At 48.3% G+C, this 24887-nt stretch overlaps 1 protein-coding gene across 6 annotated transcripts in view; it reads right to left on the bottom strand.

Moving 5' to 3' along the window:
• Positions 1–9440: 9440 nt before the first annotated feature.
• The window catches only part of EWSR1 (EWS RNA binding protein 1), a gene marked incomplete at its 3' end in the record, with an annotated part of 27894 nt that continues 12447 nt past the window's right edge, over positions 9441–24887 (bottom strand). For 2 of the 6 annotated variants that reach the window (XM_080650286.1, XM_080650284.1), the window contains 12 exons: positions 22518–22685; positions 20839–21050; positions 19757–19937; positions 16975–17009; positions 16411–16443; positions 15739–15857; positions 12726–12855; positions 12033–12155; positions 11024–11186; positions 10530–10627; positions 9981–10233; positions 9441–9832 (listed from right to left, as the gene is read on the bottom strand). In XM_080650286.1, the coding sequence (XP_080506412.1) occupies positions 9793–9832; positions 9981–10233; positions 10530–10627; positions 11024–11186; positions 12033–12155; positions 12726–12855; positions 15739–15857; positions 16411–16443; positions 16975–17009; positions 19757–19937; positions 20839–21050; positions 22518–22685 (1555 nt within the window). Of the gene's footprint in view, positions 9833–9980; positions 10234–10529; positions 10628–11023; positions 11187–12032; positions 12156–12725; positions 12856–15738; positions 15858–16410; positions 16444–16974; positions 17013–19752; positions 19938–20838; positions 21051–22517; positions 22686–24887 lie in introns of those variants that run through there. The other 4 variants (XM_080650285.1, XM_080650283.1, XM_080650288.1 and 1 more) reach the window with 3 other exon arrangements.

Genomic DNA, 24887 nt, shown 5'->3' with positions numbered 1-24887 from the left:
GCGCTCTTAAAGGGGCCGCGCAGTTCCCGTCCCGGCGGGCGGGCTGGAGGAGGAGCTGGAGTCTCCTGACTAGGGGCCGGGCCTGGCCCTCCCGCCCCGGCCAGAGGCGGCACCAGGGCCCCTAGGCCATCCTACCACCCCAGAGGTCCCATCCTCACCCAGGCCAGTCCCCACAGTCCCTTCCACCCTCCTTGGTCTCCTGGGGAGGGGCTCGGCACCCCTCCCCCTTTAGTGGTGTCCCTGGAGAAGGCCGCAGGGCCTGTTCCTGAGATGGACTCCGGAAGCGATAGAGCCGGGCACTGCCAAGTCACCTCCGGCTGGAATGGGCCTCCCTAGGTCCGATAAGGAGGCCCCCCACTCAGGGGTTCGAGCTTTCCGTTCGCAGAGCCAGCCGCAGGGAGTGGGAGGGTGGCCCCCGTTGTGCCCACTCAGCGCCCCGTTCCACACTGAATGTTCGTTTTTAACCCTGAGTTTAGGGGAACCCATTTATTGGGTTGGGACACTGAGGCGCGAAGGGTGGGGGGCTAAGGCCAGCGGATCTGACCCTGTGACTCCTGCCCGGGTCCCAGGCACTTTGAGCACCTCTGGTGGCCTGGCTCAGGCAGGGGAGGTCTGAGGCAGCCTGATCAGCCTAGCTGGGGGGGCGTCCCCCCCCAACACACACACACACACACACACACACACACACACACACACACTTTGGTCTCTTTGCAAACTGCAGAGGAGGGGCCTGGCTGGGATCCTTGGGAAGTCCTGCCCCCTGCTGCTGCCGGCTGGGCGGGGACACCAGGCCTGGCTGAGGAGCAGCCTTGCTGGCCAAACTAGGGCGAGGGGCGGGGAGCACTGTCAACAATAGCCGAGACTTGGAGCTTTAGTAAGGCTCCTACTGTGTGCCAGACCAGCTCTGTGCCCTTGACCTGAAGTCACCTCTATGAGCGACACTTTTATGCCCAAACTAGAGCTCAGTCAGGAGAGCAGATGGAGCCGGGGGTTTGAACATGACTATTAGGGGAATACCCTCATTCCAGGATCAGGGGCATTTTTTTTTTTGCGTGCCTACTGTGTGCCAGACTTCCTGGTGCCAGGCTGCTCACATGCATCATCTCGCCAAGTCCTCATGACCTTGCAAAAAGTGGGCTGTGCTCACCCCCACGCAGGTCTGCCCTTCCTCCAGTGCCCTCCCCCCCACCACAGAGTGAGAAAGGCCCACAACTAGCAATAGTAATGGCTGACACTCATGTGTCACCTACTGTGTGCTGAGTCTCTTAGCACTGGAGCAAAGAGCAGGGAACACAACAGAGCTAGTTCTCAGGCTTGGAGGCAGCTGCTGGGGAGGAGAGATGGGGAGCCGGGTGAAGGGGAGACTGCATTGGGGGGTGGGGGGGGATGGGTCTGCAATGTTAAATCAGTGATCAGTAAAGGAGGTGAGGACGGGAGCTTTGCGATACCTGGACGGAGCGCTTTTCAGGAACGGGATAGTCGGAGCAAAGACCCCGAGGTGGGCACGTGGCTGCGTGTTCGAGGAAAAGGGAAACGAGGCCTGTGAGGCTGGAGTGGAGGGAGACGGAGGGAGGGATGAAGATAGAGAAATTGGAGGCAGACCAAGTAGACTGCGGGCCACGCCTCTTTTGAGGGGTTTAGAGCAGAGGAGGGTGTGACCTGACTGGTCTTAACAGGTTCCCTGTGGCAGCTGCGCTGGGCGGGCAGGAGCCCAGGGCTGGGTTGGCTTCTGGCTGTATTTTGAGGGGAGAGCTGGAAGAATGTGCTGATGAGAGGAGTGAGAATGTGAGGACAGCGGCAGGAATACCGCGGGGTGTGGGCCTGCTGACACCTGGGGAAGAGAGGCCTGGGAACACAGTGGGAAGAGCAGGGTGTGGATACTAAGTAATCTGATCCGCAGCATAATCCTGGGAGAGCTCGTGTTCTCATTTACAGTTTAAGGAAACTGAGGCCCAGAGGGGGCAAGGGATGTGTGGGCAGCTGCTGTGCATGCAGGACACCTTGCTGCCCTGCAGGGCCCGGTTGGAGGGGCGGTCACGTGACCCCCTCCTCAGCCTGGAGCAGTGGTCGGCAAACTCATTAGTCAACAGAGCCCAATATCAACAGGACAGCGATGGAAATTTCTTTGGAGAGCCACATTTTTTAAACTTAAACTTCTTCTAACGCCACTTCTTCAACATAGACTCGCCCAGGCCGTGGTATTTCGTGGAAGAGCCACACTCCAGGGGCCAAAGAGCCGCATGTGGCTCGCGAGCCGCGGTTTGCCGACCACGGGCCTAGAGCAGCCCGGGCACAGGTTCCCTGCTCCTGCTCTGAGGAGGGGACAGAGAGGCCTCCCTGCCTCCAGGCCCTGGGCGGAGGCTGTTACGGCGGAGGCCCACTCAGACTGTGGACCTCAACGTCCCGACTCCAGAACACGTGCAGGTGTGGTGCTGACTGGTGTGGCCAGACCTGGGGCCCGGGCCATGGAGGTTCTTGACTTTGCCCCCTTCTGTGTGTGGCAACCTCGTCTGTTCCTCGAGGGACCAAGGAAAGTCACAGGAACGGCGGGAGGGACAAGAGGTGTAGGCTAAGGTTGTCCCTAGCCCAGCCCACAGGCCTCACAGGCCACCTCGGGGTGCAGGGTGCTGTGGCTCCAGTGCGGCTCGGTCTGGTGCTTGGCGAGTGGGCACATGGCCAAAACGTTTGCCGCCCCCCCCCCCCCCGCTGGGTGCCAGGGAGCAGCCTGCTCAGCCTCGGTTGCAGCTGGAGGTCAGGTGACAGCCATGCAGCTAGTCTGAGCTTGTGAGCACAGCCCAGGGGCGACAGGGGACTGGAGGCCGCTCTGCCCAGATGTGGGCCCACCCGTGACGACTCTCTCTGCCCGGGGCTGTGGGACAAAGGACCCCGGCTTCCCTGAGCTGCCTCGTGCTCTCTGTGAGAAGCAAAACCAGAAAGCCCTGGCCCTGACTGGTTTGGCTCAGTGGATAGAGCGTCGGCCTGCGGACTGAAGGGTCCCGGGTTCGATTCCAGTCAAGGGCATGTACCTGGGTTGCAGGCACATCCCCAGTAGGAGATGTGCGGGAGGCAGCTGATCGATGTTTCTCATCGATGTTTCTAACTCTCTACCCCTCTCCCTTCCTCTCTGTAAAAAATCAATAAAATATTTTTAAAAATAAATTCTTAAACAAACAAACAAAAACAGAAAGCCCTGGAGCACCTGCTCTCCAGCCCCTCCAGCCCCTCCAGCCCGCTGTTAGGGAAAGGGGACCTGAGTACGGGAAGGGGGTCAGCCTGGCGCCGGCCGGCCGGGTGTGGGTTCCTTACTCGGCGCAGGAAAGATTTGGCAGCCTGAGTCCAGGTGGGTTTAGAGGACGGTTATTAAAGCTGGGGACTGCGAACAAGCACGGGCCTAGGAGAGAAGAAGGAGAGGGATGAGGTGGGGCAATGAGCCGGGCAGGGCTGCTTTGTCTCACTAAGAAGTCAGAGAAAAGGGCGCCTTGGGATAGGGTTCGGGGGTGGGGGTTGTCTGGGACGAACTGCTGCTGCCCAGTGCTGCCCTGGTTGCCAGCCTCGTGGGGTCCCTTGAGTTTGGGAGATGCTGGCTCCAGTGCAGGAAGGAAAGGGGTGGGGGGCTTGGGCAGGTTCGGGGAAGGGAGAGCGCACCGGGTCCTTTGTCTTGAGCAGTTTTAAAGGCTGGATGGTTAGGGGAGGTCTTGGGGGAAGATCAATAGAATATTCATCAGCTTTATGCTGATGTACCAAAATGAGATTTATTTATTCTCTTAACTTCATCCGTCCTTGGCGTGTGGCTGGCAAATGGCACAAACTGGATTTCTGCCGTCTCCCTGAGTAGAGTGATTTAAGCTATGTACCCTCTGGTTGAGGAGAAGTACAAACCATTTACTATTTTTTTTAAATTTTTTAAATCTTTATTGTTGAAAGTATTACATATGTCCCCCCCTTCTCCTCCCATTGTCCCCTTGTAGCCCGCCCCCACTCCAGGCCTTCACCACCCTATTGTCCGTGTCCATGGGTTATGCTTACAGACATGCATACAAGGTCTTTGGTTGATCTCTTCCCACCCACCCTCCCCCGCCTTCCCTCTGAGGTTCCGCAGTCTGTTCTATGCTTCCATGTCTCTGGATCTATGTTGCTCATCAGTTTATTTTGTTCATTAGATTCCACATATGAGTGAGATCATGTGATACTTAATCTTTCTCTGACTGGCTTATTTCGCTTAGTATAATACTCTCCAGGTCCCTCCATGCTGTCTCAAAGGGTAAGAGATCCTTCTTTTTTACTGCTGCGTAGTATTCCATGGTGTAAATGTATCACAGGTTTTTGTTTTTTTTATCTATTCATCTGCTGATGGGCACTTGGGCTGTTTCCAGATCTTAGCTATGGTACATCATGTCACTATGAACATAGGAGTGCCTAAGTTCTTTCTGATTGGTGTTTCTGGTTCCTTGGGATATATTCCTAGCAGTGGGATCACTGGGTCAAATGGCAGTTCCACGTTGAATCTTTTGAGGAAACTCCATACTGTTCCCCACAGTGGCTGCCCCAGTCTGAGCTCCCACCAGCAGTGCACGAGGGCTCCCTTTTCTCCGCATCCTCGCCAGCACTTGTCGTTTGTTGATTTGTTGATGGTAGCCATTCTGACAGGTGTGAGGTGATACCTTATTGTCGTTTTTTGTATCTCTCTGATGATCGGTGACTTTGAGCATGTTTTCGTATGTTTCTTGGCCATCTGTATGTCTGCTTTGGAGAAATGTCTATTTAGTTCCTTTGCCCATTTTTTAATTGGATTGTTTGTCTTCCTTTTGTTAAGTTGTATGAGTTCCTTACATAATTTAGATACTAACCCTTTATCAGATGTATCATTGGCAAATATGTTCTCCCAGGCGTGGGCTCTCTTTTCGTTTTGTTGATGGTTTCTCTTGCTGTGCAGAAGCTTTTTATTTGGGTGTAGTTCCATTTGTTTATTTTCTCCTTAGTTTCCTTTGCCTTAGGAGCCGTGGTCGGCAAACTGCGGTTCGCGAGCCACATGCGGCTCTTTGGCCCCTTGAGTGTGGCTCTTCCACAAAATACCACCGCCTGGGTGAGTCTTTTTTGAAGTGGCATTAGAAGAAGTTTAAGTTTAAAAAATTTGGCTCTCAAAAGAAATTTCAATCGTTGTACTGTTGATATTTGGCTCTGTGGACTAATGTGTTTGCCCACCACTGCCCACCAACAGAGCCAAATATCAACAGTACAACGATTGAAATTTCTTTTGAGAGCCGAAAACCGACTTCTGTGCATGGGCCACGAAGTATCAATCGCACTGTATGTACGCGCCCGCACGTGGTATTTTGTGGAAGAGCCACACTCAAGGGGCTCAAGAGCCGCATGTGGCTCGCGAGCCGCAGTTTGCCGACCACTGCCCTAGGAGATGTATCCACAAACTTATTGCTACGAGAGATGTCTGAGATTTTGCTGCCTATGATTTCTTCTAAGATTTTTATGGTTTCATGACTTAACATTTAAGTTTTTTATCCATCCACCTTGAGTTTATTTTTGTGTATGGTGTAAGTTGGTGGTCTAGTTTCATTTTTTTGCATGTATCTGTCCAGTTTTCCCAAAACCATTTATTGAAGAGACTGTCTTGACTCCATTATATGTTCCTGCCTCCTTTGTCAAATATTAATTGAGCATAATGGCTTGGGTCGATTTCTGGGATCTCTGTTCTGTTTCATCGATCTGTATGCCTGTTCTTGTGCCAGGACCAGGCTGTTTGGCTCATAGTGGCTTTATAGTATAACTTGGTATCTAGTATTGTGATTCCTCCAACTTTGTTCTTCTTTCTGAAGATTGCTGCACTTGCCCTAGCTGGTGTGGCCCAGTGGATAGAGCATTGGCCTGCAGACTGAAAGGTCCCAGGTTGGATTTTGGTTAAGGGCACATGCCTGAGTTTCGGGCTCAATCCCCAGTGTGGAGCGTGCAGGAGGCAGCCAATCAATGATTCTCGCTCATCATGAATGTTTCTGTCTCTCTCCTTCTCCCTTCCTCTCTGAAATCAATAAAAATATATTTTTAAAAAAATTGCTGCAGCTATTCGGGGTCTTTTTTGGTTCCATATAAAATTTTGGAGTATCTGTTCTAGATTTGTGATACATGCTGTTGGTATTTTAATAGGGACTGCATTGAATCTGGAGATTGCCTTGGGTAGTATGGACATTTTAATGATAATTCTACCAATCCATGAACACAGTATATTCTCCCACTTGTTTATGTCTTTATCTCTGTTTTCAATGTCCTGTAGTTAGTTCTCTGAGTACAGGTCTGTTACCTCCTTGCAAACCATTTACTCTTAAGTGTCCATGGTTTAGGGAAGATAGGATTTACTGGACGGCTGTAAACTGCTGTTTAACTACCTGCCTCAGTTTCCCTGTTCCGCTCGTCCTGGGTTACTGGCCTGTCCCAACACTGTGCTCACCCGATCTCTGGCAGCTCTGTGAGGAGGGGGCAGATCGGGGCAGATTGAGAGCCCTTTGTCAGCTCAGTGTCCTGGCGTCTGGGGGCTCAGCTCCCGGTTGCATTGGCCACTAGCCCTGGTCACTCTGTCCTTGGCCCCACAGCCCCTGCAGCCCTGGAGCCCCAAGTCCTTCTGTGGAGCAGATGAGCCACTTCCTGCGGGCCTTTGTTCACGTGTGGGCCAGAGATTAGTCACCCCATTGACTCCATAACCTTTGCCCAGGCCCTCTGGGTGTGGCTTAGTGCGACCACGAGGCTGTGTTGGAAATTTTTATTCCAAGCGTGACTGGCCAGGAGCTGAGTTTGCAGCAGGTTGTGGAAACTAGGCAAGAGTTTCCTCTGACTTCTCTCACCTCTCCTGTTTCTCCTGCTCCTGCCCATCCCGCCCCCCTTCTCCTACCCCCACCCATCCCGCCCCACCCCCTTCTCCTGCCCCCACCCATCCCGCCCCACCCCCTTCTCCTGCCCCCCCCCTTCTCCTGCCCCCGCCCATCCCGCCGCCCCCCTCCCCAGGCACTGACCAGCTTTGTACAATCCTTTGAGACACAGCTCGACTGGGCACCTGAGGCCAGCGCGGGCCAGATGTCTCTTGGCAGGAAGAAGTGGGCCTGCCTGACATAAACTCCTCCACCCTCGGCCTCGGCCTCTGGAACAGAACCCTCTTACAGGGCCACGCATTCAGTGCCAGTGACAAACCCCTCTCCAGGCAGGGACACAAGGCTGCTCCTGGGACAGCCTCAAGCTCTTGGCGGGAGACCTGCCACACGCGAAGGATGTCTGCACAGCAGCTTCCAGGAAGGGCTGCGGGCCAAGAGCTGGCGGATCTGTACCCATTGCTGCCAGAGCACCCAGCCTTTCAGAAAGGAGTGTGTGTGGGAGGCAAGAAGGTGCCCTCAGCCGAAACCGGTTTGGCTCAGTGGATAGAGCGTCGGCCTGTGGACTGAGGGGTCCCGGGTTCGATTCCGGTCGAGGGCATGTGCCTTGGCTGTGGGCGCATCCTCAGTGGGGGGTGTGCGGGGGGCGGCTGATCGGTGTTTCTCTCTCATCGATGTTTCTAGCTTTCTATCCCTCTCCCTTCCTCTCTGTAAAAATATCAATAAAATATATTAAAAAAAAAAAAAAAAAAAAGAAGGTGCCCTCACCCTCGCCTTGGCCCCTCGATGCCAAGCCCCATTCCTCACCTGAGGAACTGGATCAGCTTACCTCCCACCTCAAAGGGTCATTAGGAATTAAACGTGCGAGGCAGTGCTTGCAGGATGCACGGGTTAAGTTTGGGCCTCGGGGTGCACCTGTCACAGCTGAGTTGTTGAAAGGAGCATCCTTGGCTTCGTGGAGGAACAGCGCTGGCCCATGTGCCTGGACTACAGTGGGCAGGGCAGAGTGGGCAGCGGTCACAGTGGGGTGCGAGTCCCCAGGTTTCAACAACAGTGATGACACGGTGTGGAGAAGTCACTGGCCAATATGGGGAAAGGCTAGAGGGAGGGAAGCAGGGAACCCAGGAGAGGCCTGGGGCCTGGACTGTGTGGCGGGAGGTTTGGGTGGGGGGTGATGCACCGTTCTGCATTTTGAAGAGGACCTGATGGGTTGGGAGGGGACTGGAGTGGGTTCCAGAGAACAAGGCGTCAAGGACTCGGAGGTTCAGGCAGGGGGCGAGTGCGAGAGGCGGTGGAGGGAGCAGGGGGCAGGGTCCAGCCCCGCCTTGAGCCCAGCGGACACCCAGGAGCTGGCTCTTGGGAAAAGGCTGCCCCCCAGTAGACGGTGGGAGGTCAGCCAGGCGGAGACCAGCACTGGCCTTGGGCCTCCCCTATGTTAGAGGTGGGAGGAGGGGAGGCAGCAGTGATTGGAGAACTGAGAAGGGTCATTGACTCGGCTGTGGGGAGGCTGGTGGGGACGGGAGAGCTGCTGTTTCAGTGAAGGCAAGACTGATTAGAAGTGGGTTCTAGGAAGGAGCGGAGAAATGGTGGCAGCTGGAGGGGGATAGTGACGGGTAAAAGGAGGACGAACTGGGTGTATGTCCGGGGGGCTGGTAAGGCGCAGCCCGTCGCCGAGCACAGGGGAGCAGGGCGAGCCGGTGGCCAGCAGAGCGGGGCAGCTCCGGGTGCTTCCCGAGGCCCTGCTCCCACAGGGGCAGGCATGGCAGGGAAGTCGTTTCTTCCAAGTGTTTCTTGTTCCTTCCCCAGGCTCACGGTGACACTCTCCCCTGGCACCTCTGGACACGAGTTTGCCTTTTCTGACTGGAACGTGTTGAGGGGCCTGCTGGTTTCACACCTGCCTGGCGATCCACTCGTTAGACTTGGAAAACCTCTTTTCCCAGGTAGGGCTCAATCTGACTGAAATCACACAGGCACAGGTGGTAAGACTGATCGAAAAGGCCCGATTTCAGAAGCATGCCCACTGGAAAAAAACCTTGACATCTGACCCTGCACAAGGCAACCAGGGACTAAATCTTAAAGGCGGCCTCTGTTTTAGTATCAGGCCGTTTACCAAACTTTAAAACTCAACCCTGTAACATTAAGGAAGCACCAGTGTCACTGAGGAGGGGCAACGACTCCCCCGCTGGGGCTTCGACCAGGCAGAGCTCCCTGGAGGTGCAGAGCCTGACTTGCTGCCTGCGAGTGGCACCGAGGTCCCCGAGACGCGAAGGGGCTCCGGAAGGCTTCAAGCCAGTGACAGGTCCTCCCACCACAGCCCTCCTCACACTGCAGTCCTGGGCTGTGACATCCCCTCCAGAGATGGTCCAGGGCCAAAGGGACCTGCCAACCCCCTTCCTGGCTGGCAGCACCATGACCATCGAGGCCATCGCGGTTTGTTTTCACGTCGGGACCGTTTCCGATTTTCCCTCCCGACCCTTCAATGAGCCGTTGTCTGGAGGCACCCCACTCCCCGGGGACAGGGGCCCACCCCCAGTAGACATGCAGCAACTGCGGAACAGAGGCCGAGAAGGATGACTGTTTATAAACATTTGGAATTTTATTTAAAAAAAAATCACAACCATGAACATTGTTACAGTTAGTTAGAGGCCCTCTTGGTTCCCCACAATGATACTGAGCATGCTCACAAGGGGTTCCCATTAGTCTTAGTTAAACAACCATCTTTAAAAGGAGAAAAAAAAACTCGGCACACTACCATTGAACTTGTTTTAATATTTCTTCACAAATGGTGAAAAATACTAAAGTACAGACAAGGAATAATCATAATGTTGTGGCCAACATTATAAATATGGAATTATAAATTTAAAACATTTTCTGGTTTAAAAAATAAATCTGGTAGTCAACGCAGCTTGCGGGGTCTCTGCATCTAGTAGGGCCGGTCTCTGCGTTCCTGACGGTGTTCACCTCTACGAGGGGAAAAAAAGGGGGGGGGGCCGCAGGTTAAAATGGGGACAGGAAAGGAAGCCCTTCCACAGACCTGGGTCCTGGGAGCTTCCTGCCTGCTGACAGCCGGGCTGAGCCTAGGAGCCCACAGGTGGTTTCACCATCACATACTTATCCATTTTTCCAGGTCCTCCACGCCCGCCTCTTCTTCCTCCCATCTGTTCCATCAAAGGTCCAGGAGGACCCCCAGGGCCACCTCGTCTTCCTCCACCGAAGCCACCGCGGTCCATGCCCCGGCCGCCACGGAAGCCACCTCTGTCTCCACCACGGCCACCTCTGAACATTCCACCAGGACCACCGCGGTCCATGAGGCCGCCTCTTCCTCCCCGCATGCCGCCAGGACCACCTCTACCACGGTCACCGCCTACGGTAAGAGAAAGGACACATCAGTGGCAAGACAGGACGGGTGGAAGCGAAAGCTCTGTGGCCATGCCTGAGGCTGCCCGGGCTCTTGTCCCGGAGCAGAGCCCTGCCCTGGTCAGGACATCGGGGTTGGCCACCACTGAGCAGTGACGACGGAGCGTAAGGCCCCAGAGAGGCACTTACTGCAACCACTGACCTGGCTCTCAGCAGGGCACACTGTAGGTTACCAAGCCCACCAAGTTAACAAGAGGTTTAGGACCAAGAAGCTGAGGGGATGCTCCCCAAACCTGTACCTACCCGGGGGCGGAAAGGGTGGCGGGAGGAAGCCTTCAGGCTTCGGGGCCTTACACTGGTTGCATTCTGTTCTCCAGGCGAAATTCTGGTTTCCACACCCCCTGCATGAAGTTGTACAACAGAAAGCATCAGCTAAGTGAACTAAGGAAGCCGAACAAGCAAAGACAACCTGTCAGCAGGCACCCACTCCACCACCACCAGTCACAGGTCCTGGGTCAACCACCCGTAAGAGGATCTGTGCACAGACAGTGGCTTCAGAACTACAGCCTCAGGCAGCAATGCACCACAGGTCGGCGTCTGATCCAGCAGAACTGACCTTTAGGAGGTTCTGAAGCAGCTGGTAAGTGACTGATTAGCCTCCCAGCCCCCCAATAGCAATCAGTCATCATACAACTTCTCTGGACAGAGAACCCACCACTTCTCTTCAGAATGGGACTAGGGCAAGGTGTGCAGTGACGTCACTAGCAGGCTATCAGTTTGCCAAGAGAAGCACATACGGATTGGGGCACTGCCAGTCTCCAGCTCGGTGTTGGACGTTTCCTCCTCCGGATGGGTTTCCTCGGGAACCCCGGGGCCCTCTTGGGGGAAAGCCTCCTCTGTCTCCTCCACGGCCTCCCATGCGACCCATGGGTCCCCCAGGACCTCCTGGGCCCCCCGGACCTGAAATAAGAAAGAACAATCACCCCGATAGCACCAGGTTTGCTTCAGGGAAATGGCCACCATCGTCATGGCCCCATGTGCCCCTTTCCCACAAGCCCAAGGTCCTGAGCTGCACTTGGCATGTACAGCAGCCCCGTGAACAGCACAGGCAGGAGCCGTGTGGCTGGGAATTCAGCTTCCACAGCAGTTGTAGGAGGGCCAGTGTTTTCATATAGATCCGTGGTCGGCAAACTGCGGCTCGAGAGCCACATGCGGCTCTTTGGCCCCTGGAGTGTGGCTCTTCCACAAAATACCACGGCCTGAGCGAGTCTATTTTGAAGAAGTGGTGTTAGAAGAAGTTTTAAAAATGTGGCTCTCAAAAGAAATTTCCATCGTTGTCCTGTTGATATTTGGCTCTGTTGACTAAGGAGTTTGCCGACCACGGGTCTAGATGAAGAGACCAAAGCGGCATAAATGCAACAGCCCCAGGTTGACACCCAGGCAGAGTGTTCCAGCCTCTCTGACCAACCAAGGCATATTCTCTGCTTCCTTTTCTCCCATAAACTTTTTCTTTTAAGAGAAGCACTGATGTGAGATACATCGATCAGCTGCCTCCCATATGTGCCCCAACTGGGATCGAACCCAAGACCTTGGAAGGAGACAGGACTACACTCCAGGTGAGCCACACTGGCCACGACACTCCCATAAACGCTCACTGCCAGCATTCAGTAGTCTAACATGGGTTACGGCCCTTCCTTGTATTTCTAACTAGCCTGTCTACTCTAGAAACCCAGTTTCTCCCAGATAAGGGTCTTAAGAACTTCCAAACCAGCCCAGGAACAGGTCCGAGCAGGTGTCGATGCCTACCTCCACGGAGGGGCGGCGGCATCCCCCTGCCCTCTCGGGGCGGCATGCCCCCCCGCATGCTGTTCATTGGAGGCTTCTTCCGAGCCAGGGAGACTTTCAGCTTGCTTCCTTGAAAATCTTTCCCTAGAACGAGACAGCAGAACATCAATTCCTCCCAACCCTCAACTCCTCCTCCCTTCTTGAAGGCCTAGGCAAGGCTAGACCACCCCTTTTCTCCCCCCTCCCCTGCTGCACCAGTGGGCCCTTCCCACCATCTCAGAGCCTTACCGGAAGGACCAGAAAAAAGCCTTCAGACATACTTAAAACCTCGAGGAAAAGCAAGCTGGAGGGTGGGGGTGGCACCCTTGTCCAGCGCAGGGTGAGAAGCAGGGACAGGAAGAACCTGAAGTGCCAAGAGAGGAGGGCCAGGACCTGTCCTCTGACACTTGCGAGTTGATTTTCCCTGAAGTAAAATCTCGGCATCAATGTCAAGGCCATAGATATATTTAAATTAAAAAGTACAGTGCTAACATGTTCTGTGCCTTCTGATATCTGTGTTTAGAGAATCACTTCAGGGAATGATGTCCTAACGGAATTGAAAAGCCTCTTTCCCTGCAAGCGGACACAGGCAGATCTGCTACCAGGCCGCCACGTGCCCCGCAGCAGGCGGTTACGGAGCAGTGGGCACACCCTCGTGGACGCCAAGGACCCTACCATCAAACCAGTCCACGGCCGCCTTGGCAGTCGGCGGGTCTTCATAGGACACTGTGGCATCGCCTTTGGGCTTTCCCGTTTCCTTGTCCAAGTAGATGTGGATCATGGGCTGTCCAGTTCTCTTGTTCATCTAGGCATCAAACAGCACAGGAGACTATGATCATCAAGTCCACGTGACATCCAGAGAAGTCCCCGTCCAAGGCAACAATCTTTCACAGATTCCTGCTCAGTAAGATGTTAATTTACCGAAGTGGTGGAGTTACGGGTGACCTATTTCCTAAATTGCTACAACAAATATGTAAAATTATGTCCCCTCTTAGGTGTTTTATCCTAAGAACCCAAATAGGCTCAAACCCCAAGTGTGTCCGTGAGCAGCACGGGCCCACTCCTTCCCCAGCCTCTTCTCCTGGTGTCCTCGCACCCACACGGGAGACCCCAGCAAGAGGTGGTCCAGCATGGAGTCCGTCACCTAAGAAATGACTTGCACAGTTAAAAATAACCTTCAAGTCATTACGTACAGTAGACAGGGCTGTGTATTCTTAATTAAGTGCAACACAGCTAGTTTTCCCTCTGGAGCTAGAACAGACCACTAGTTTCTCAGCTGAACACCAGATACAGTTGGCTTGAGTTCAGGAGCCACATCGTTCAAGAATATGGCTTCATGTGTGTGTTTTGCATTAAATGTGAACATGATCCGAGGCCAATCTATACATTTGTTTATATACCTAGAGATGCTTGAAAGTCTGATTATAGGGCTTAAAAAAAAGGTGTGCCTGGCTGGCGTGGCCCAGTGGTTGAGTGTCGACCTATGAACCAGGAGGTCATAGTTCAATTCCGGTCAGGGCATCTGTCTGGGGTTGTGGGCTTGATCCCCAGTGTGGGGCATGCAGGAGGCAGCCGATCAATGATCCTCTCTCATCACTGATGTTTCTATCTCTCTCCTCTCTGAAATCAATTAAAAAAAAATATATATATATATATATAAGGTGCAATGCTTATATACATGTAACTGACACCTTTATTTTAATAAGGGACATATACATAAAAACAGAGTGGTTTGAATGATGGGATATATACGTTTATAATCTCCTTTATAAGACATAAATGGAGACATACAATGTTCATGAGAAAAAGACTGTTCAGTATTATAAAAATGTCATTTCTCAAACTGTCTTACAGAGTCAGTAAACACCCAATCTGGTGTTTTAAAGGAGCTTCCAAAATGTATACAGAAGAGCAAGGAGTAAGTAGCAAACATTCCTGAAGAAAAAGAGCAAAGCAGAGTAAGTTGTCTTACTAGCTATCAAGATTTAGCACAACGACATAGTAACTATCTGCTCTTAACATAGGCTCACACAAATTAAAAGTACACGAGACAACCAAGACATAGCTCCAGGCAGGGGGAGAACTTTCTATTCGGCATTCAGACAATATAAAAAACTATAATATAAATCGACAAATAACCCAATGAAAAATGAGAGTAAGACACAAACACATTTCACAGCAGATGGTGTACAGGGAAAAAGCAAATCGAAAAATTAGCACGTTGAAAGACATGATTCCCAGTAGTGGTGAGGATGGAGAATGTGAACCAGTAATACTGTCGGGAGTCTAAGTGGTCGGCCATACCATTATCTTGTGAAGTTAAACAGGTACATACCTTAAGCAATTTTATGCCTGGGTACGGTTGATCCTCATCCTTCATGGATTAAATATATACAAATTTGCCTACTCTCAAAAATAAAAATTTATAAACTCCAAAATCAATACTAGTGGCACTTTTGTGGTTATGTGTAGACAGACATGGAGAGTGGCAAAAATTTTAAGTTGCCTGACGCATATGTGCACTCAGCTGAGGTCACACAAGACAACACTCTGCCCTCTCATTCCCATTCTCTCTACAGAGGACCCAAGGCTGGACACTGTAGGGGCGGGGCGGGCAGTGCAGGGAGATCCAACTCTGAGGCCAGCTGGGAAAATCTGAATACCAACTAAGGCAGTCACCACGACGGAACCTTTTCTCTTTGTAAAATAAAGAACTACCGGATGAATCGTGTTTAGGATTATGACCTATGTGAGACATGCCTTCATTAACTCAAGTGTCTGTAGTGACCTTTAGAACCACCGTGAATAACAAGAATGACTTGTACACACACTAGAGGAACTAGTGTACCGAGCACTGGGAGCTGTACGAGAATGCGCACTGAGCATGGCTTAGCCGGTAAAAACCCAGAATCAGCCCAACTCTTTTTCAGAGAATGTACTTAATAAATGGAACACAAGATGCCCAAACCTTGAGCTTCTGTTCTAGGGACCCCACCTTCCTGTCTCAAAATCCGTTTCTTAGTCTTCCCCATCTAACCACCCCACCACCTTCCAGTAGCGCAGATCAAAACTTTCTAGTCACACCAGCTCCCTCGAGTTTGCCAGAGAAGCTCCCTCCATTATTTTGAAATACCTTCTCCACTCCAAGCTTTATGGACGGCTCTGTTCCTTTAATGCCTGCCCTTCTTGCTGTATTATTTTCCTCTGTAACACTCATTATTTAACATACTATATTCCTTTTTAACCATGTTCCCTGCTATATGTAAACGCCAATGGCATTTTTCTGGTTGACCCTCGTATATTCCCACAATAGTATTGCCTTATGGCCAAATTATCAAGTATGCTTAACACTTATTTTTTAAAAAGGTTTTTGTCCTGGCCGGTGTGGCTCGGTTGGATGTCGTCCCGTGCACCAAGGGGTTGCCAGTTCGATCACCAGTATGGGGTGTGCAGGAGGCAGCCGATCGATGTTACGCTCTCAAATCAATGTTTCTCTCCCTCTCAAAACTATTTTTTGAAAAAGATTCAATTAAAAATCGATTTCTTGGTATGTTAAGGAGCAAATCACAATACATTCAAAAAGAAAAATCAGTCAACTTCAGAAACTACTCTTAACAGCAATTCAGTCTCTTTAAAATGCGCTGTGGGTGGAAGACCTGCCAGATGGCATGGTTATGCCTGAACTTACCTTAACAACTCCACACTGCTTAAAGAAGTCTGCCAGATCGTCTAGAGTCACATTGTCATTTAAACCTTGCACATAAATGGCACTATTGTCAGAGTCTTCATCTGGATCAACAGGTGGGCCTTCCAGAAAAAACAAGACAGAAGGGAGTTACTGTCATGTATGTATAGGGGCTTATTAACCAACCGGTCCCTATTGCCTACTAGTATTCATCACAAAACTAGAACTACCAACCATATTAATAAGAAAGCCATGACACTTCTGGTTTATTTTGTTTAAAGCTACTATGAGTAGGTGCCTTTTTTTTTTGGTCAATCCTCACCCAAGGATATTTTTCCACTGATTTTAGAGAGGGGGGAGAGACAGAAAACATCGGTGTGTGAAACACACCCTGAATGGATGCATCACGCACACATCCTGACCAAGGCCGGGATCAAGCCCGCAACCAAAGTAGGTGCCCTTGACTGGAATTGAACCCAGCCTTCAGTCTGTGAGCCGACGCTCTATCCACTGAGCCAAACTGGCTAGGGCGAGCAGATGCTTTTGATAAAGGAAGCCCCAAACTGCCCTTGACACCAATAATATCCCATTCATCTATGAGGCTGCTAAACCCTACCACACACTCGTGTGCTAAATGTGTATAAAGCAGTGTAAAAGATAAAAATTAAAAATTACCTAGATCAAGATCCGGTCCTTCATCCATGGGTCCTGCCAACCAGGAAAGATCATATAAAATATTATTAGTGCGTGTCTTGCAAGCTACAAAACCTTACAAACACACATAACTATCTACTATACCACCATTTGATGGGGCTTCATTAAACTCAAAATGACCCGCACCGCTAAAATGGAGCAGTGCCCCTTTAACGTTTGTGAAAGGTTTGCTAGGGTTTTTTCTTTGCTGGTTTGCTTTTAAACCATTAACCAAATACACTCTCAATGCTTATGTGCCAAATTAGTGTTAAATTTAAGTCAAAATTTTTCCTCCAAATAAACCAAATTTAAAAAATGTATTCTCCCCCATATTACAGAAGCAGTTGATCAATACTTCAAGTTACCCTTTGTTTTGTAACCATAGGTTAACCTTATTACCCCTAAGACAATGCCGGCAGTACCCATTAGTCTCTTTTGTATAGATCATTTTTAAACCGCTTATGAAACTAATAAAAAATTATAGTTTTCTAAAAACTGACTGTATTTTTTTTTAAACACTATCCATGGTAATACTCAAAAACTTACCACCAGGCTTATTGAAGCCACCTCGCTCTCCAGCGCTGCTGGGGGGATAAACGAAGAAATGAAGGCCTTTCCCTTTAAAAGCCAGTACCGCTCTGAGCCTTGGGGGGGCTCGTGGGGAAGAAGGGCACTGGCTAAACATCTCCAAACAATGCATCTCTCTCATCTTGTCACTATGCCTTTCTTCAGGGCAGCTTGCTCAATTTCCATTATATACAACCTTGCTTGTCTGATTGTGCACCAGTGTGGTTGGCTCCTTTCATTTCGGGGGCTGGTATTAATAGTGCAATACTTGGCAAATGAGGGGGAAAATAGATCCCAAACACCCACCCCATCAGCTGAAAAACAGAGAGAGCTTGGTGTAGAGAGGAATAGCAAGCTGGGACAACTGTTGTGATGAACCTTTCCATGTTCATAAAGGTGCACCCTCAACCTCTCCCAGGGCAGAACCAAGAGACCCCGGGCTCCCTAACAAGTCACAGCATAATGAAGGAGACAACTACACTAAATGACTACCACACACACCAGAGGACGCATCCAGCCATCTTCAGCATAAAGCCATACACTGCAGGGCACTAATGAATTTACAGTCACTGTGAAAAGAAAATTTACAACCAATTCCAAGGCTAAATGGACTGGGGGTGCAACTTTACAGACATATCAGTTGAGAATAACAACAATGGCAGGATCAAGTTACTGCCTTACATACTTTGAAGGGTAAGAAACTACGAATCGGGCCCTTTTTCCTTTAAATTAAATAAAGGCAGCTCCTCAGTGGGAGGCCCTGAGCTTTTTCTAACCAGTATTGCACCTTTAATACCTGAATATACAATTTCAAGCTGTTGCATGCAGCTTTGTCTTTTTTTTAAAAGTACACACCATAAAATGTTCTCTCTCTTTAAACACAGAAGTTTACACTTTAATGTTACACAATTCTAGAGTATTATTATACCTCCTCTGGTTCATTACCAAACAACAAGTATGCAGTTACCAAAGTTACAGAAGGATTCCATTTATACAATGAAAACATTTTGTTAAAAATATTCTATGTATATTTTTCCTCTCCATATGGACACCGTGTCTAGTCCCACTTTTCATTATGCTGCCGGCTGAGTACTGAGTACGGGTACTTTTTAAGTATTGAAGTGTATACAAGGCTCTCACTTTGTAACCTGTAGCATATAAATGCGACAAAGCATGTTAAAAAGTTTCCACGTTTAACAGCCAATGAAAATATCAAAATACTGAGGCAATGAAAAAGGGCACGTTAACAACATTGAGTGCCTTACCTGCAGAAGACACTGAAAACCATCACCACACCACAATAAAAAAGAGGGAGGGGGTGCCCCTGTCCTATCCCCAAAGGATCCAACCGACTGCTGCCCAGTCTGTTGAAAAACCTATGGGGAAAGCCAGGATTTTTCCTACGGCTCCAGGAGAGACTTCTCATCCAGGAAGAGCGGACCCCTCTCCTAGCAATGTCTAGCAAAATTAGAATTTATTACTTCTGAAGTATTAAAATGAGTACATTTGAAATTGGTTTTGCAATAGAAATATACTAAGACTTTTAGGTGATTGAAGACGTGATGATAGTAATTTCAAGTGTCTATGTCTATTTTAAAACATCCATAAAGAAGTGAAACCTTTATAATGGAATGACATTGTCCAAATCAGAGGATTGATTTTACTGTATACCAAATTATTCATAAAATTTTGCATGTTGTAAAAATGATTGTTTCTTCCAATAAAGATTTCACCAAAGACTTTTAAGTTATGCAGAATATCAGTACCTTTCAATCGTTAACAGATTTGCTAATACAAAAATTAAAGATAAAATTTTAAAATCTATTTAATTTTGAAGCCCACTTCTGAAAAAGAAATCCTATTCAATTTTTCCTTGAACCAACTGTGGCATCAAATCCAATTTATACTGAATAGAACATTCTGCATAACTTTTATACTAGTTTATATCGGGACAGAACACACACAGAACTAAGCCTTCTGGATTATGTTAACCACCAACATTATACCTCACCTTCATCAAAGTACAGATACCAGAAAGGAGAGAGGAGATGGGAGAAGGGAGGGGAAGGGCAGGCACAGGTAGCAGGGTTACGTTATTGATCTAAACAGTTTTCTAAACCAGATTGTGCCATCAATCAAAATGGTCAAACCGATTTAGACTTCTTAAGATCTCCAATAAGGAGTAATACTAGAATTAATTATATACATTACTCTGCAAAAAGCTATTGGATTTTTCTGAGTACCGGGTGCACCTCAGGCCGTAGTTCAAGGGTTATGGGGCCAAGATCTTCAGCATTACGTTCAACAGTTCGGAGTACAAGCAGAAGTTGGGGACAAACATTGTGGAAAACAGCTGCATTCCTTTTCAGCAGTATATACACCAGGTATTTCAAGACAACCATTCAGAGACAATTAGCTATAAACCTAGATTGTTAGAAGGGTTGTGTGTGTTCCATCCCAAGTCTATTACCCAGAGAGGCTTTTGGCCTCTGGAAACCACGAAGGGAACTGAAAGCTCTAATTTCAAAACCATTCTTTGTTCTCCCCAACCCAACCAAGTAGACCGGCAGGGAAAAAGCCCACTGCCACTGAATATGCACCATAGAGATGACATTTCCATGTTTTAGAAGACGGCCTGGGCCCAACAGATTGTCCATGGAAATGTAGAAATAAATTTCTTAGGTCTTTCAGTCCCCTCTTTCCATTGAAAATCCTATGGATGAAACAAAATTAGGTAAAAGGAGAAAAGGTTTGCTCTTACCCCATTCCACCGCGTCCTCCTCCCCGCCCACCTCTGCTCATGCCTCCACGATCAAATCCCCCTCTTCCCCTGCCCCGGTTATCAGGGCCACTCATGCTCCGGTTCTCTCCTGGTCCGGAAAATCCTCCAGACTCCTGCCCATAAACACCCATGCTACTGGGGTGGTCCTGTCGGAATGAACCTGAGGAAAGAGTCACATCTGTAAGCCATGGACCAACATTTATACCACTGCCTGCTGTACTCTCTCCTGGAATCACAGAATTCTCAACTGCAAAACACTAACCAAGGCACCATCCTCGATAACACACCCCTAATCATAGGCTCTTGTAAGTTCAACAAGAAGTGCTGGTTCATCAAAGCTGGAGTAACCTTCCCCAGGTAGCCTAGAATAAACCATTCCCAAACAACAACAAAAAGCCCTCTGGCCCAAAGCCTGTAGGCTTCTGCATTATAAGGCAGCTCCAAATAGAGCCAGGTTCCTTAGGGTTTTAGCACATGGCTAAGGGTTGGGCTCCATCAAGCAGCACTACTCATTTCATAGTCATAACACATGCCCACGAATGGAACTTAAAAAAACCCACATAACAATCTGGGTAGAGATTAAATTGTGAAGAGGGTTTGAGTTTTTGATTACTTCTCTAATATATGGAACTATCCTGTGAGGAAGACTTTTTTTTTTTTTCCTCTATGGATGTAAACAGAAAACAAAATCAAAACACAGATAGCATTTACTTGACTATCAAACAGTCTTCAGTAACTACCTGCTCACTGTCATTGAGTTGGGAGGGGCAGGCCATAGGAATGCTGACTTCACTCACTGCACAGAACTTCCCCAGAGACCAGGGATGCCAGTGCAACTCATTTATTCTAGCCAGTTACGAAATCTCTCTTCTCTTTTTGCAAGGTATGCGAATAACAACTGAATTGAAGAAAAGCACTGAAGTCTTTACTGGGACATCCAAGCTATCAGCCAGGATGCTATGCCCTAAGACGCATCCTGGAGCCAGAAAGCAAACAATGACAAAGACCATTTCCCCATGTTCACAGCCACTCTTATGTGGTGTTCTCTCTTAGCAACTCACTCTGCTGCCCGTAGCTGCTGCTCTGCTGGCTATATTGACTTGGAGCCTGGCTGTAGGATCCAGTTTGGGGGGGGTAACTAGTGGGCGGCTGCTGCCCATAGCTGCTTTGTTGACCATAGCTACTCTGCTGTCCATAGCTGCTCGGCTGCCCATAGGTGTTCTGCTGAGAGTAACTGCTCTGATCATAACTAGTCGGCTGTGTAGAGGAATAGCTGAAAGAAAAAAAGAAAGAAACAGTTTTTTAGGAAGGACAGGCTTATTCCTTCAAGCGCCCTAAATACAAGAGACATTCATAGCATGTGACATAGAAACCCTTAAAAATGCAGTTACTTTCTACATATCAACTGTTTGAATTTGTTTCTACCGCTCTATCCCTTTCCCTCCCCCGCCCCCCAAAATCAATAAAAACACATTTCACTTGATGTGGGGTTGGAGGAACAAGAAAAAATAAACCCAAGAACTTATATACTTATATGCATAGCCCATGGACATGGGCAATAAGGTGATGAAGACGGGGTGGGGGATGGAGTGGTTAGGAGCTGGGAGGAAGGGGGAGAAAATGTGAGGTATCTGTAATACTATCAACAATAAAAATATATTTAAAAAACACATATTTCAAGTGGCTATATATAGTTTCAAACTTTCAGACATGCCAATCATCTATGACATCTGGGCATTAATAAAGAAAATACGGATAAGAAACTTCAGAATCAAGGCACTGTATGAAAGATGAATGTTACACTGATATTCATCTTTTTGATATGGCAGGGAATCGAACCAAAGATACATTCTTAAACAGAAATAAAGCTTTAAAGAACTGGTATTAAACTCCATATGTACCATGATAATGAAAAACAAAAATTTTAAAGTACAATTAAACTAAGCCTCTATGACCATCTCTCTCCCCACAGCTGCATGGACTCAACAGCTCTCTGCAGAGTGCACCTATTCAACTCCCCAGATTAATGCTCCCAGCTTAGCAGGTGCAGGTGGGCTCTGTGGGAGAACTGCTGGAAGACCTGCCCACTGCTACTCCAAGCTGCGTAGAGACACTTACCCAGTCAGCTGTACAGGCTCCTAAACCTGTTTATGCCTGCTGCACTTAATGTGTAAAGCAATGAAATGAGTGCAAAAGGCGGTTATTTCTTCCAGCAAAACTAAGTTAACACTTTAGCGCATAATTCAGGCAAGTTTGAAAACTTGCTTCAATTTAAATGTGAGTGGAACTACTTGCAGTTCTTCCTACATTTTAAAGAAACTAAACATAGATGTTGTAGATGCTGGTGTGGTTAACCTAAGACAAAGAATGCAGAACAAATAAACTGTAATAAAAAACAAAAGGCCTCAGCTCAACCATTAAAAGACCAGTGCATGAATGGACTTCTGCATTGTTAAATACAAAATGCTTAAGGTGAAGTTTCTTTTTAAAAAAATATAATGCCCTGCACTTGGCTTGCTTTCCAATGTTTCTGTTTCTCAGCCATCTGAATTAACCGAGAGCGCAAATTTACAAGAACCTGGAATGGTAAGAATATGGCTGATACTTAGAGGAGTTATTGGCCAGGCACTGCTATGGGAACCCAGGACTGAGGTTTTCAAGTTAGCAATACGTGGTCAGGCTTTTCATTGGGAACCAGGTAACACCGAGCACCTGAGGAAGCAGGAGCAAAGAGACTGACCTGGTAGGAGGATAGGATGGTGGTGCCGTGACTGGCTGCATGGGGTAGCTCCCAGGTACCTGGGGATAACTGTAGTTACTCTGTCCATATCCCAGGCTGGGCTGGTTGTAGCCCCCCGTGCTGGATTGAGGTTGACTGGTCTCAGCGGGTTTGTTACCATCCTGTGGTCTGGAAGAAGAAAGAAAAAAGCGAGCCTTTTCACCCTCAACCATAAAACTCTTGGTAAGAACTCTACAAATCTGTGAGCAATATGCAACATTAGGACTGAATTTGGAAGTAAATCCAATTTTAAAGTGAACTACATCAAACCCAGTGTCGGTCCAATTGTATTTGCTGGAGAACACTAAGGAAGGGGATGAATTAATCACATCCATAGAAGAGACATCATCGTGCTTGTTTTTTATCCTCAACTGAGGATTATCCCCCCACCCCAATTGATTTTAGAGAGAGTGGAAGAGGGAAGGACAGAGAGAAACATCGAGAAACACATTGATTGGTTGCCTTCTACACGCGCCCTGACCAGGGCTTGGGCCGGGGAGAAGCTTGCAACCGAGATATGGACCCTTGACCAGAATCGAACCCTGAACCCTTTGGTCTGCAGGCCGACACTCTATCCACTGAGCCAAACGGGTTAGGGCCATAGTGCTTCTTTTGTTCCATGTTAACAGCTATAAAAAGGGAGTTAGTTACAATATTTTGTGTTGCCAATTTAAGTGATCTGAGGGGGGAGGTAATTTGTTAGTCAAGAAAATGCTATTTCTCAAAAAGGACTGTTGAAAGAAAACTTTAATAATAATTCAAGTTTAGGTTAGAGTAACATTTACGTAAGTCCATGGCATTTATAGATCTGTACTACCTGTGTATTTATGTTTCTCATTTATTTAGACTTGAAAAAAACATTTCACTTGGATGGCCATAGCTTGCCTCAAAATTTCTATAATGGAAATACCATAGTAGGTATATACCCCCCAGCCCCTCCTGCTCTGACGACCTGGGAAATGTCCTTGTTAAGTGAGGAAAACCAATCCCAATCCCAAGGAAAAGAACAGTGGTTTCTATTACCTCTTTGCTCCAACATTCTGCAATAGGGCTGTAGCAAAGTAAGCTTGATCTATCTTAGGCAAAACCCCAAGAATCAGTAGGCAGACCAGAGAGGCTGGGGAAGTACTGATTTATCCAAAGAGCTGAAATAGATCACAAACCCCCTTTTTTTCCAGTGGAAAGGGGAATAGCTGTCACTGATCATAAGACAGACAGCTGTTTTAAAATGGTAAGGATGAAAATTAAGAAAAAAGGAACCAAAAGAATGATTTAGAAAAAATCATTTAATATATAAAACCCTCCAGCTATGGCTTGGATACCCTGTGTTATTCCCTTAAAAAATAACAAAAAAACAACTTTCAAATCAGAATCCAATGTTCTGTCAAGACTGTATGCAGAAACCGCCTAAGTGCACTGCCTAAAGCAAATACCTAAAATCTTCTGTTAAGTAATAATTAATGATGTTTACCTGCTAACCAGTCATGGAGTATGAACTTTGCCCCAATATTCACCCCACAGCAGGGTACCCAGTTAAGAATTTATACTCGTCTGTTATATTTGGACTAGAGGCCCAATGCACGAAGATTCGTGCAAGAATGGGCCTTCCTTCCCCTGGCTGCTTGCACCACCTTCGCTCCAGCCTGGAGCAGCTGGGACAGTGCGCAAAGCCTGTGTCCTGCACCACCCCAGCCTGCTAGGTGCCTGTGTATGCAAATTAACCTTACATCTTTGTTGAGTTAATTTGCATACTCACTCCTGATTGGCTGGTGGGTGTTGCGAAGGCACAGTCAATTTGCATCTTTCTCTTTTATTAGTGTAGGTTACCAAGCCACTACATAATACAGAGAAATCATGTCAACTCCTTAAGTTGACTTCCAGATATGGACATATCCTTTACTGACAATTGAGCCACATGACTGTTTCTTAAGCCATATGATGTTCCCCCCACAACCTATCTATCATGTTTTACCCAAAGAGAAAGCTGTTACTCATTTACGGGGCCAATAAAACCAAAGGTAAAAGCATCATTAGTTGTTCTGCTTTGAGGTAAATCACACATTCAATTTTCTCCTGTTTAAAAAAGTTAATACAATAGCCTCCTCCTACCCCAAAAGGCCTCCCTTTTGAAACTACGCTGACCACCCTTATTTTAGCCCCTGGATGGTACCATTTCTCTACTAAATGGAGAAGAATGTGTAGTGTGTTCTAGTGCGTTACTTTATGACTAAGTATATAGCCAACACCTGAGTGCCCTGACCAGGTAGTAGCTCAGATGGTTAGAGCATCGTCCCAATATGCCAACGTTGCAGGTTTGATCACTAGTCAGGG

This window comes from Plecotus auritus (assembly GCF_963455305.1).
Source record: "Plecotus auritus genome assembly, chromosome: 13".
Taxonomy (NCBI): Eukaryota; Metazoa; Chordata; class Mammalia; order Chiroptera; family Vespertilionidae; genus Plecotus; species Plecotus auritus.
The sequence above is the reverse complement of the archived record's forward strand: the minus strand, read 5'-3'. Positions and strand labels throughout refer to the sequence as shown.